Source organism: Aplysia californica, unplaced genomic scaffold, assembly GCF_000002075.1.
Source record: "Aplysia californica isolate F4 #8 unplaced genomic scaffold, AplCal3.0 scaffold00963, whole genome shotgun sequence".
NCBI lineage: Eukaryota > Metazoa > Mollusca > Gastropoda > Aplysiida > Aplysiidae > Aplysia > Aplysia californica.
In genome coordinates, this window is record NW_004798233.1 from 153,676 (window position 1) to 166,999 (window position 13,324).

Here is a 13,324-nt window from a genome sequence, read left to right on the forward strand (position 1 = left end):
ACGGCAAATTCGGATGGCCTTCAGTTTAATTAATAGACCAATAGCCGTTCTCAGGCAAATACATCCTGATCACTTCGTGCCATAAATACAGATCAGTGTCTTAGAAACATCCACTTGTCCAACACTAGGAGCACCGGCAATAAAAGTGCATTTTTCTGATTATAGACATTGTGCAATAGAGATGTGTTAACCTATAAATTTCAAGTTTGTTTCCTGTTGTGGTTATGGATGAATAAGCGACTTCCTATTTTTTAATGCGCATAAATATTTGTCAAATATGGGAGTCAAATTCTCAGCAACAGAAAAACAACTAGAGTTTACAACAAAAAAAAGAATAGGTAACACTCTATATTCTGTTTTAAAAGCAATTATTTTGTTAAAGATTTTGAATATAATTTACAGTAGAGATGCAAGAAAAACCCTTTGTTATTGAAATCATTTTATTCTTTTTCTCTTTGCTTTGAAAATTGACATTGTTTTTTAAAATCCCAAATGTATCAACACAACAAACGGAAGTGACCTCTTAAAATGGCGTAAGTTTGTCTACAGAGACAACGTAAAATACAGTTTGTTTAGGAATGCGCTACAAAAGCTGTCATTGATACTTTATTTTGTGCATTCTACTAAAAGGTTGTTGCCATGTTCTCACCCGTCTTTCCTCCTCTGTCTTTTGCGCTGTCTTCCCGTTTTGCAACTCAAAAATGGTCACTTTTTGTTAGGCCTGTTCTAAGACTTCGTCTTAGTCTAAGTCTTAGAAAGGACGGAAGCCTCCTCTCTCTAGTCTATCTACTCCTCCCCTCTCTCTCTCTCTCTCTGTCTTTTTCTGAATACTGTCTATCGGTGTGGACGATCAAATTGACCAAAACAAAGTTAAAAAATGATTTTAAACAAGAAAACTGAATTAATTTGGTTGTCTACAAAGATGCTACGGCTATTTAACTTGAAAGTGGCTATGCTATTCTCACCCGCCCGGAAGTTCTCGCAAGATCTGCTCCTCCCCTCTTCTCTCTCTCTCTGTCTCTTTCTGAATACTGTCTATCGGTGTGGACGATCAAATTGACCAAAACAAAGTTAAAAAATGATTTTAAACAAGAAAACTGAATTAATTTGGTTGTCTACAAAGATGCTACGGCTATTTAACTTGAAAGTGGTTATGCTATTCTCACCCGCCCGGAAGTTCTAGCAAGATCTGCTCCTCCCCTCTTCTCTCTCTCTCTGTCTCTTTCTGAATACTGTCTATCGGTGTGGACGATCAAATTGACCAAAACAAAGTTAAAAAATAATGTTAAAACACAAAAGTAAATTAATTTGGTTGTCTACAAAGATGCTACGGCTATTTAACTTTTCGAATCGAGCCGAACTATGCGGGTCGCCATTTTGTTTTGTTCTCTCTCTTTTTCTCTCTCACTCTCTCTCTCCACTGCCCACAGACAAAATTGTACGCTTTTAATAGGCTACAAGTACAGTTGTAATGGAACGTTTGTTCACAGCACAGAATTCTACAATTTTTCTGTTATCACAGTGTAGAATTCTGTGGTTTAGGGTGAACGCAAAATTTGTTGGCCTAGATCTAGGCTATAACGGTGAACGCGCACCGGGTGAGAATAGCCAAAAGACTCGCCTGCACTATTCTCACCCCGGGTGAGAATAGAGGTGGCCATTTAACTTTCCGAATCGGGTCGCCATTTTGTTTTGCCCGGAAGTTCTCGCGCTACTCCTCTCTCTCTCTCTTTCTCTCTCTCCACTGCCCACAGACAAAATTGTACGCTTTTAGGCTAACACTAACAGTACTAATAGATCTAGAACGTTTGTTCACAGCACAGAATTCTATAATTCTGTTATCACAGTATAGAATTCTGTGGTTCAGGGTGAACGCTTTACTGGTTGGCCTAGGCTATAACGGTGAACGCCCACCAGGTGGTGAGAATAGAGGTGGCCGTATAGTATACTACATGGGCAGTGGAGAGAGAGAGAGGAGAGTAGCGCAAGAACTTCCAGGCAAAACAAAATGGCGACCCGCGTAGTTCGGCTCGATTCGAAAAGTTAAATAGCCGTAGCATCTTTGCAGACGATCAAATTAATTTACCTTTTTGTGTTTTAGCATAATTTTTTATCTTTGTTTTGGTCAATTTCATTGTCCACATCGATAGACAGTATTCAGAAAGAGACAGAGAGAGGGGAGGAGTAGATCTTGCGAGAACTTGCGGGCAAAAAAAAATGGCGACCCGCTTAGTTTGGCTCTATTCGAAATGTGAAATAGCCATATAGAATCTTTGTAGACGATCAAATTAGCTTACTTTTGAGCTATAACATCTTATTTTCTTAGGTTTTGTTGATTTGATCATCCAACCAAAAGACAGTAGTCCGAAATTAGGAAAAACAGGTCTTGTTTCACTCCGGGTGAGAATAGCCAACGCTGACAAGTCTCACCTGGGGTGAGAGGTCGATCATATTTTTATTCTTACCCCGGGTGAGAATAGCCACTTCCGTTGGTGTACAGCGCGCGCGCGCCGGGAAACGTGTTTTCGCCATGAGTACCGTAAGAGTGTGTTGATCGATGATGAAAATAATGCTCAATACTCTGAGATTTTTCTTAGCTTTCTATAAATTAGGTGTTACAGTCCCATGAATAACCACCTCTCACAAGCTGATAAAAGACTTTACGAGTAGTTGTTACGCCCATTCGAATAAAACCTTTCTAGATGCTCTTGTTGTTATGAATAGCCTGAGGTTCGAAAGGGGATAAATATAGATCTAGGTCAATTTCCGAATGTTTTGCACTCAAATTGTTCTTTGTACCTGTACAATGGTATTCAAAACTATCAAACGAGCTTATTTTTTATCAGGTTGTATCATTTCATACAAAATCAAGCTCATTTGAAAGATTTTGTATAGTGAAATGGAAGTCTTGTTTTCTGACTATAATCCTTTCAAGCTCCTCGTGTCTAAGTGGGTCAATTTCTTCTAAAATTTCATTGGACGAACATCTAGAGCTACCAACTTGGAGTGTTTTTAATGAGGCGTATGCCTCGATTACAAACCAACGCAGGCGATTCTTGAAGAAGACCACAAACGCACCCAAACAAGCAGACTGACGCGCACACACTAAACCTGCATGAATGGGGATCTGACGTGGGACCCAAATTGAACGTGAGATGATGCTCGGCGCGCATGCGCTCAGCCAGGGACAAAACTGACTCAGGACCAGAACGCAGGCGAGGTGCCGAAATAGGCTTATCGGGCGACATAAACCCGGCCCCATAGGACGAGGGTTAAAGTCTAAAGCTGAACGCCAGAGACTCTGAATTGCCAGGTAATCGTTAAGGAGTGAACTAAGCATAAGACTTGAAGGAAACACTAAAGTAAAGCTAGAAAATCAAAATTCAAGCAAAGAATGGCGCTTTAACTTTTACCCAATTATTATTCGCCGGTTTGGGCCCCAAGAGTTAAGAGTGGGGGGGGTGTGTTCAGGGGTGAATTTTACCTTAATTTGATGTTTTGCAGATGTTGCATCCCTGTTCTTTGTGTTGCCTATTTGGTCATCAAGACTTCTGGATTTCTTCTCTGGATGTAAACAAATGGATTGTGGACTTGGGTAGCGGGTGAGACAGTCCAACCTCCCTGAATCCCCCCCGAAGAAATGCCACCGCCGGGCCTCCGTGGCGGGGCATCTCTGCAGCCAGTGCTCCAAATCTTGGGGTTCCTCGCTGCACAATGGACAGGTTGGGTCCTATGTTTTGTCTATTCTATTTTTGTAGGCCCGCAGCCCAGAGAAGTGACCGGTCCTGATTTTTGCCAGTAATGACTGGTCACTGCGGGACATAATAAGAGCCTCTCATTTTAAGGAAAATGCCCTGTATACTTCCTTCGTCCGCGTGTGGCATATAGGGGGGTCTTTTGTAATTAGTTTTATCTGGGCGCACGCACTTTCATAAGTAATTTGACGGCCTGGACCCGGCAGCGCTGTTGCCAGTTTGGCATTACTGTCAGCGAGATCGTTGCTGAGGATGTCGCAGTGACCAGGGATCCACTGAATCATGGGTTGAGGTATTGCATCATTTATGCGTAGTCGCATTTGGTCGAGGGATGGTGATGTTCCAACTAGTGCCATGCATAGTGATTAACTGTCGGTGAAGATAACGACCGAGTTGGATGCATCGCACTCTTTGTCAATCCAGTCAATGGCCATTTCCAAGGCTCTCCTTTCTTCATCGAAAGAGCACGTGAATATGGCGCCTTTCTCCCTCGTCTCGACAACGGTAAGGTTGGACGGGTCCCCCGTTGTGATGACGACTCCAGCGCCGCCGTCCGTTGTTCCTGCCCTAGCCAAGCCGCCAGTGTAGATATTGTACTGTGCGCTAAGCTCTCGTGCTCGACGAACAGCAGCGCTTTGAATCTTCCCACTGGAGTCACTCCTTCCACTTATGCCGTACAGGTGGGGGAAAGTGATGTCGGGGTTGATTCCCCATTCCCAGGGCCTGGTTTCGAAGTAAGTGATGGGCCTCCTCTCGCAGTTGAACAGATGTGGGCTCTTTTTGCTGACATCTTCGGCCCTTTTTCGGAAATCCATGCGTCCCTTTAGGCGTCTGTGCACTTGTTCCGTTGCCGCAATTCGTCGAGGGTGGTCGTTGTTCAGTCGGAGGGCCTTCTCTCTTGATCGGAGACAGTTAGCATTTATGGTGGACTGAATGCTTGGGACCCCCGTTTCAGCTCGAAGTGCCTCGATCGGTGAGGACTGGGCTTGGGTGGTGATCAGTTGCAGACATCTGCTTTGAACCACCTCCAGATTATTTATCAGAGTTTTGCTCAGCCACGGTTGCCAGCTGCTGCTCACAAAGTTGAGAACACTTCGTATATGGATTAAGTAGACCTTGCGTAGGTCATCTTTCCTCTATCCCCATTTTGAGTGCGCTACAGCGCCGAGCATCCTCATCTTCTGTGTGGCCTTAGCTATTACTGTCTCAACCTGTTCCTGAACGTGAGCCTGCAGTCGAGTGTGACTCCCAGGAGTCTTGCGTAGGGCTCATACTTAATTGTCGAATTATTTATCGTGATGCATGGCTTCCATTCCGAGTCAGATGTTGCGAGCGTGAAGAATGTAGTCTCGCTCTTTGAGCCGTTTAGCGTGAGTTTCCATCGCCTGCTCCAGTCAACAACGGTGTCCACCGCTCTTTGTGCCAGACTTTCGGCGTCTCGTGTCGTGCGTGATGAAGTGAGGATAGAGACGTCGTCAGCGTAGAGTGAAATTGTGAGATCATCCGGAAGTGGTTTCGCCAGTTCGTCGATATAAAAAAGGAAGAGGATGGGTGCCAGACGGAACCTTGTGGGAGGCCTTGGTTCATTTTCGTGCTATTACTCAGTATTCCGTTGAATCGGACTCTGGCTTGACGATTTTGAAGGAAGTCATTCAGCCATAAAACGTATGAATCTGGGATACCTCTGTCTAGGAGGGTGTGGAGTAGGCGTTCTCGCCAGACCGTGTCATATGCCTTTGAAAAATCGAGGAGGATGAGTACAGATTTCTCCTTCTTTTGGAAGCCATCGGAAATCTTCTGCATAATTCTCAGAATTTGGTCTTCCACACCTCTCCCCTTCTTGAAACCAGCCTGTAGTTCGGAGAACCAGCCGTTCCGCTCAGCCATTCCGTTCAGATACCATTCTGTCCCTAACTTTGATGACACCGGATGTGGGGCTTATCGGTCTAAACGACGTTAGTTCCGATGCTGGTTTGGCGGTCTTGAGGAGGGGGACAATGATGGCGTCTTTCAAGACTTGTGGGACATCAGCTGAGCGAAATGACATGTTGAAGATGGAGAGCAGTTTCTCCAGCGCTTTGGGACCCAGGTCTTTGAGGAAGGACGGAGGGATGCTGTCTGGTCCGGGTGATCCGCGGGACTTCATCTTTGCAATGACTTCCGGTTGGCAAATAATCATGGCATCAGGTTTTTATTTATTTATTTTTGTTTTCGCTGGGTTTTTTTTTCTTTTCTTTTGTTGCTGATTTTGTGGAAAGGTGACAATATAATGAAATGTGTCAGACAAGAAGGACCGAGTGCTATGGTGAAACAAACACATGGGTCGCCACCACTCGGAGAATGAGCAACGCTTCTGTCACAAGTTCATATTGACGTCTATTGTTACTTTGTTACTGATTGGGTAAACAGTGACGGCACATCTTGCTTACGATTTGTTTACGAGTTCTGGGCGGGGCTTATTGGTTATAAGGGATCACACGCTTACCTCACCAGCTGCTGAAAATTTGTTACCTATTGGTCAACAGTGGGAGGGGCCTACACAACATGATCGGTTGGAGGGACTACCTAGCAACAACGACAGATAATTGGATTATGACGGCTCGCCCACAAAGCCAGGGACCAGTGCACAATTTATGACAAAACGTAATGGAGTCACTAAGGTGGCCATCTAAGACAGGGGTTATTGCTTGGTGTGATAGGGGTTGTGTGTTAAAATATGGCGGCTGCAGCTGCGTTGGACAGGTGCCCATTGTACACAGTTAAATTATATAGAAAAACGCAAGGGGGGGAAATTGAAAGTGGCCGTTTGTACAGGTGGCCGCCAGGGCAGGTTCGACTGTAGTTACGAGAAAACCCGTGGATAAAAATCATGAATAAAATTTGGCAACCAATTAGAGGAAAGGCCAAACTTACTACATAAACTATGTGAGTGTACAATGCAGACCGATTTCTAGAACCGGAGAAATTGCTGTGATTGTGCGATTTTCTTCTGTCTCTCAAAAACTAAAAGGATCTGCGAATTGGTCGTCGAACTGTGAGTGTGAGGCGCTTATTGTGTCTTCTTTATTGCTGTAAAATCTGAGATCCCTGTGTAGTACATTTTACATACTAAGATAAAATTTCCGCACATTCAGGGGAAAAAAACTAGAGCCGGAAACTGGGTTACAAACGGAACAAGCTAGCATGCCAGCATCCGAGGGAGGTGTGATGGCAATGTGAAATGTGATTGGCTGAACAAAACCAAAATTAGGTCTCAAAGGAGTCGATTGGGGGAGTGACTGGAGAACAGTGTATTGTTTCTGTTACAGATGGAGTAAATTCAACTAATTTCTGCCCTGTATGTTCAAAGTCAGACCAAAGCAGTTTATAACCAAAGATGTGTTGCAAGTTTATGAAGTTTTTGTAATGCCTAGCAAGCATTCCATGTGCTCCCCTATCAGTAGCAGTTCAAGTGATTGGTGCAATCAAACACATTTTTACCCAAATATTACTCTTTAAGATCCAAAGTACAGGGCTTTTGATATTTAATGTTCCGTATTTAAATTTTACAGAAATCTGTACTTTGTGAGAGTTTCATTTGCTCCCCCATCATTATCAACTCCATCCATTCAAAAAGTGCGTTAGCGTTGGGCAACAAAAACTCTATAGCAAAGGATCCGTACTCGCTTTTATGTCGCCTTATGTAATATTTACGCTAATTCTTTTGGCAATACGATAATGTTATATAAACCTGCCAGATTGCGCATTTTCTGCAATCGGCCATTATTCATTTAGCATTCATTGCGAGTTGGGTGGAAATACATTTTTTACCTGCGAATTGATCGAAATCTGGCTAGACATAATAGCGATCATTTTGTGCAAATTTCCCCCTTTCTTTCATTCACTCATTCTTTCTTCTGTCTCGCTTGGGATTATTTTCCCTAAAGTACATAAATAAAGAAACGTCCCACTTTTTGAAGATTTTATAATGTAAAGGTCTCCAACATTTTGCAACCAGAAATTCCAATAACTTTTTTATCAGTTGATTTTTTAAATTAAAAAACCAGAGTTCTTAGAATTTACTCTCTTTCTCTGTCTGTCCGTCTGTCTGTCTGTCTGTCTGTCTGTCTTTCTGTCTGTCTCTCTCTCTCTCTCTTTTTTTTTCCTCTCTCTCCCTCTTTATCTTTATACCTTTCTATCTCCCCCTCCCCCCTCCACCATCTCCTTGTGAGCTTGGAGTATGGAATTAGCTACAGCTGGTGGTTCCAATTTAGTATGGTATAGGTAAAAATCTAGAAATTTTGGCTCTACCTTGACTGATGTTGTGAAAAAAGCCCTGAATGATCAAAGTAAGGTTTCTCACACATAATAATACCATAACTTGATGTTTTTGTTCACAGTGAATGTTGCAGACAGATGAGAGGAACATGTGATGTCCTCATGTTGATGGATTGTCCAGGACACAACTCAGAGCTCTGACTTTGCCCTGCGTCTCGCAGCAGCCTCCCCCAGAGCAGTACAGACTGACGAATCCCACTGAGACACTGATCCGAGTCAGTTATTTGGAAATGGATACGTTAATAGCAGGAGACACTTCATCATGTGGAACGTACGTTTGATGGTATGGGGATAGAATACGTCATGAAAATGATGTCGGTATTGCTGTCTGCAATTTAGGCCAGTTTGAATGGACTAATGCTACTCTTCAGTGCGAGCTGAAATGTACTTCTTCACTGACTTCTAATGGGAAACCTTATTAGGGTAAAGATCCTGATTCAGTTGTCAGCAGTTTGAAACATTTTGAGCTTTTTGGTTTGTCTGTTATTGAATAACATTGAATCTGAATGGTGCAAAATCTTGTTGCACTGCTTCAAGAGACCTATATTCTTTGAAGAGTCTTCTAGTTGAATGTGCGTTTGCACAGGGAAGAATGCTGGATGCCCTGTACTCTGCTTGTGGTACTGTTGCGGCGGGTGTGCACATGGTCAGGGATGCTGTCAAGTACGTCTTTCAGGTCAACTATGAGGTGGTGGCTGCCTTTGTGCAGATGGTGTCCATTGTTGTGACCACTGTTCTGTCCGTCGTCCGGGCAGTAAAATCATATTTTGTGTCAAGTTTTGTCTGCATTGCTGATTTTGTTGTGGAAGTGTATGATGTGATTAGCTCTGTTGTGTATAGATGTTGGAAGGCATTGATCATCGCCCATGACTTTTTTCAGTCATTGTGCTCATACATTGCGGACACCTTTATTTCAGGGTATAACTTTGTTTATTCCTTGTGTGCAGCTGTGAAGAGCTCCATCATGGCCGTATGTGAATTTGCATCAGCCTCAGCTAACAGTGGCGTGAATGCTTTCTGGGCCACTTTGTCTGCTTTTTTGTTATTTGTCACAACTATCGGGAATTACTGTGTGAGTGTGGTAACAGGGGCCTGGCATGGCTTAGGGTTTGTTCTTTCGTCTGTGGCGTATTTCCCTGTTTACTCCATGCAGTGTGTGGAAGATGGATGGAGAAAAGTGACAGAGACCCTCTACAGAAGCCTCACCTCGGCTAGCAAGGAGACCTATTTGGGCATCATCATTCTCTGTTTAGTCTACCTCACCTTCTCCAATGCTGTGCGCTACTTCTTTTCCCATGGCCTTTCTATTTTTCCCAGACCCCTTCGGCGCCGTAGAAGGGGCAATTCTGGATGGCATATTGACCGGAACTTTGAGAGTGATTATGAAGACCTGTTTGGCTCTGACAATGATGAAAGGGGGTGGTTGGCAAGCACGAGAGGTGAAGATGACGATGATAATAATGATGAGGACCAAAGTGATAGTGATTCCGACATTGACAACACGAACGATAGGGACGGAACAGGAATTGTTTCTGAGGTATCAGATGATGATGACGAAGGTGATGATGAATCTGATGAATATACCATCATAACGGAGGAGGAGGAGGACTCTGACAGCGATGCATCTTTGAACTCGCAAACATTTTCCACTGAGTCGAGCGACCACGAGATTGACGTTCAACTACCAACAGTCGACGAAAGCTACAGCTTACGAAGCCGAGCTGCTACCCCATCGCGGGCTCCGAAAGCTGTAAGCAGCCCGGAGGATTTTGACAGAGAAATGGAGAGAGAGAGGGACAAGCGCAAATGTGTTGTGTGTCAGGACCAAATCAAATCTGTGCTTGTGATGCCGTGTCGACACATGTGTATGTGCGTCCTGTGTGCTGATCAAATTGTCCGTTCGAGAGTGTCCAACAGACGTGTGTGTCCTTTGTGTCGCACGAAAATCCAAAAAGTAATGAATGTGTACGTATGAACAAAGGTGTTGTCAAAATATATACAGCAATCCAAAGTGCAACTGCTAAAGCTGTGTGATCTACTAATCAGTAATATCTAACCTGGACACCCTGATTTCTGCTCCACAACAGCAGGTCAAGTGAAGCAAAGTGGTCCATATTTATTTCTCACCTCAGGTTTCCGTATATTTGCAGTAGATATTTGATAGACCATCAAGTTAATGAATGGGATCATTGTCATATTTACGTGTCTAGTAGAAAGTGCATAGATATGAATGAGTGTGGTTTATTTTTTAAGTTATTTGTTTGTCTAATGACCTCCCGACTCATTAATATGTTTGTAGGGATGGCTGTAATAATCAATGTATTAGTTCATCTTTTCCTCTGTCACAAAGAAGAGTGTGGATATTGATATTTGGGTCATCTGTAAGCCGTTTTTATTTCTTTAAATTGGAGAATTTTTGTTGTGTCTGATATTTTTTTGTTCATTTCTATAATGTTTTGAACCCTGTTTCTTGGGCTAATTGATTGTGAAAACAACACAGCTCTTGAGTTCTTGTTTTGCTGGGTTTAAAGTGTTTATTCCGATTTGTAAGTTAATATCGGCTTTTTAGTAACTTAGTTTTCGAGAATGTTCGGCTTGAATCATTTTTGTCTTAGCCCTTCTTTTACTCACTTAACTTAATTAGAAAGCAAGTTTAAAATTGTGTACAGGAATTATTTTCTTTGGAACCAAATGTATCTTATAGTCACTGCTTTGCATGACCTTGCTTTGGAATTCAAGGCAGTCCAATGCATTTTGGTCCCAAAGGTTTCTTCCTGAGAGAAACAGGCCTTTAACTACAACATATGAAGTTGTGCCACCAAGATAATCAAAAAGTCAATAACAAAGTGCCATGAGTCTTGACCAAAACATATTTTCAGAATTCAGAACCTGAATTCCTTACTTGATAACAAGTATAGCACTGGGAAACTGGCTCCCTTGTTAGTCAAAAGATGATTCATATTAGAGGCATATTATTGAATTGCATCAACATACATATATGGTTTTCATGTTTGGAGGGCAGGATTCACATAGATGATGGTACTGGTGCTCAAATCTGTTTCTTTTTTTTGTTGACTCGTGCAAGTTTTATTTTCAAAAGGATACTTCTAAGTTCTCCTGTACTTGTGATAAGCTATGGACTTGAACAGAGGAGCTTATCATTTAACAGCTCCATGAAAAGTTTAGGATTTAAGGACAGTTCGCAGATGAAACTGTGATCCAATCTAGTAAGTAAGGGGCTCCCATCCCAGTTTGTTATTGCTCAAAGGAGGAAAGCATTTATTCATTCATCAGATTGTGAGGTAGACTAAAAGTGATGCTTGATACTTGACGTGTTTTATAGTTTTGTGTCAGTGTTTGTTAAATATTCAAGCAAATTCATGTGATTTCCTTACGTTACATCGTATTGTGGATTGTTTTTGGGGGCATGTCTGTGTCATGTGATTGCTCCCCCCTCCCATCCCCTCCCCCACTCAGATTTTCACCAGACTGAAGTAAATCAATTATTAATACTGAGGTGACAATGAGTTGAGTGAGCTGCACTTTGAGGAGAGTATGTAATGCACTTGTATTTTGATGTTCCATTATAATTAATATCTATCAAATGGTTAAGCTACAACCGGTGATCATCTTTATGACTTGTTTTAAAGTTCTTTAAAAAAGGCTCTGATCCATCACCACAGACTATTGTGTTTGTTCTGTTTGATGATGTCATGTATGGCAAATGCTTGCCTGGAGGCTGAGGTTACCATGATCGCAATTTTATTTAGTTGTTAGAACTTACTTGAAAAATGTAAAAGAGTACCTTTGTTCTATATAAGTCTTTTTTAGTAAAAACTTTTAGAGGCTTTCCTCTAAATCTGGTGCCTTGAATATATTTATAATAATGTTATATCTTGATGAGGGATCAGTATAAGCTTTGCTATTTGAATGTCCTAATTTGGTACTCACTTATTTGCTAGAGCAGTTAATTAAATTACCACCTGAAAAAGGAACAGTCACAGGCACAGTCATGATGATAATAATCTTGGTGTGTGTTCAAACTGCCTTCATGGGGTGTTTAAATCTGGTAATTGACTCTTATCAGTTGTTCTCCTTTCATACACCAGATTTGACCATGACTGTTTGTAATTTATGATAGGATGTTTGTGGTTTTTTAAAATTAAGACTTCTCGTTTCTAAGAAGCAGCCTTTGTTTTCGTTCACCCACCGCAGTCTTGATTTAAAATGAGACTAAGACTTAAAAGTACTTTTTTTTTGCATTTAAACTAACACAACAACAGCATTAATACCATCACAATCGTTTTCACCTTTACAAACATTTTTAACACCCTTATCACATATAGCACTGTCACCACTTGCGTTACTGCAACAGTCAGCCCCACCATTGCCATTACTCTATTTGACATTCACCTCTTCCTAGTAGTATTGGTTATCTCACTCAGCTTCCTCTCATGCTACTTGCACAGAGAAAAACTGAATGTGATCCAGTGCAGTTTGTTGTTCCACTGACTTCTTTTGATGGAGTTTTTTTTGTGTGTGTATCCTATTTCAATTATTTTAAAAACTTTTTTTTTTGATGATGTGGTTCGTATTTTTCCACCTCTGTTAAAACTTGAATCAATCACACAAAAAGTTTAATCTCACATTTTATGCATGGCAAATCTATGTGTTTCTTTATAAAAATAATTTACTTTTCTTGCAATAAGATGTAATTGCTGCACTTATATGTTAGCTGTAATTTAAATTGATTTCTTATTTTCTTTAAGAGCTGTTCCAAGGAGAAAGTAAATAAAAAGTAATGTCTAAAAAATTTGCAGAGTGCCATGTAAAGAAATAAGACATTATTTCATGTGTGTACTTTTATGGTTCACATCGCAGCTCACTACATCAGTGCAGATATACACACACATCAACAGCTTTCTTCTATTTGGAGTTGGATACTGCATGCCAACGATGTTAATTACATATTATTTGACCAATTTTACGGAACACAAAAAAAAAATACTCATCATCAGAAAGTGCTTTTATGTTTATCCCCACAAGAACTAAAAAATTGTTTATTGTTGTAGAGAAAGAACTATGAATAAGGCACTGACAAATTAATATGATTTTTGTGCCTTATGCTGACCATGACTAGGTCTGTAGACCATACGAGACCCAATGTGCAAGTGTATGTCATGTTAGGGACTTTCTAGTCTGGAGAAACATGTTTTCTTTATTGTGCTTTGAAATACAAATCTTCCGTACGT

General features: G+C 41.5%; 1 protein-coding gene across 1 annotated transcript; it reads left to right on the forward strand.

Annotated features, from left to right (window-relative positions):
- The first annotated feature begins 372 nt into the window (after positions 1–372).
- On the forward strand, positions 373–13,077 carry LOC106013526. Its single transcript, XM_035973041.1, has 2 exons — positions 373–630; positions 8,135–13,077. The coding sequence occupies exon 2, from the start codon at positions 8,665–8,667 to the stop codon at positions 10,045–10,047; it is 1,383 nt and encodes a 460-aa protein (XP_035828934.1). The 5' UTR covers positions 373–630; positions 8,135–8,664; the 3' UTR covers positions 10,048–13,077.
- Positions 13,078–13,324: the final 247 nt, after the last annotated feature.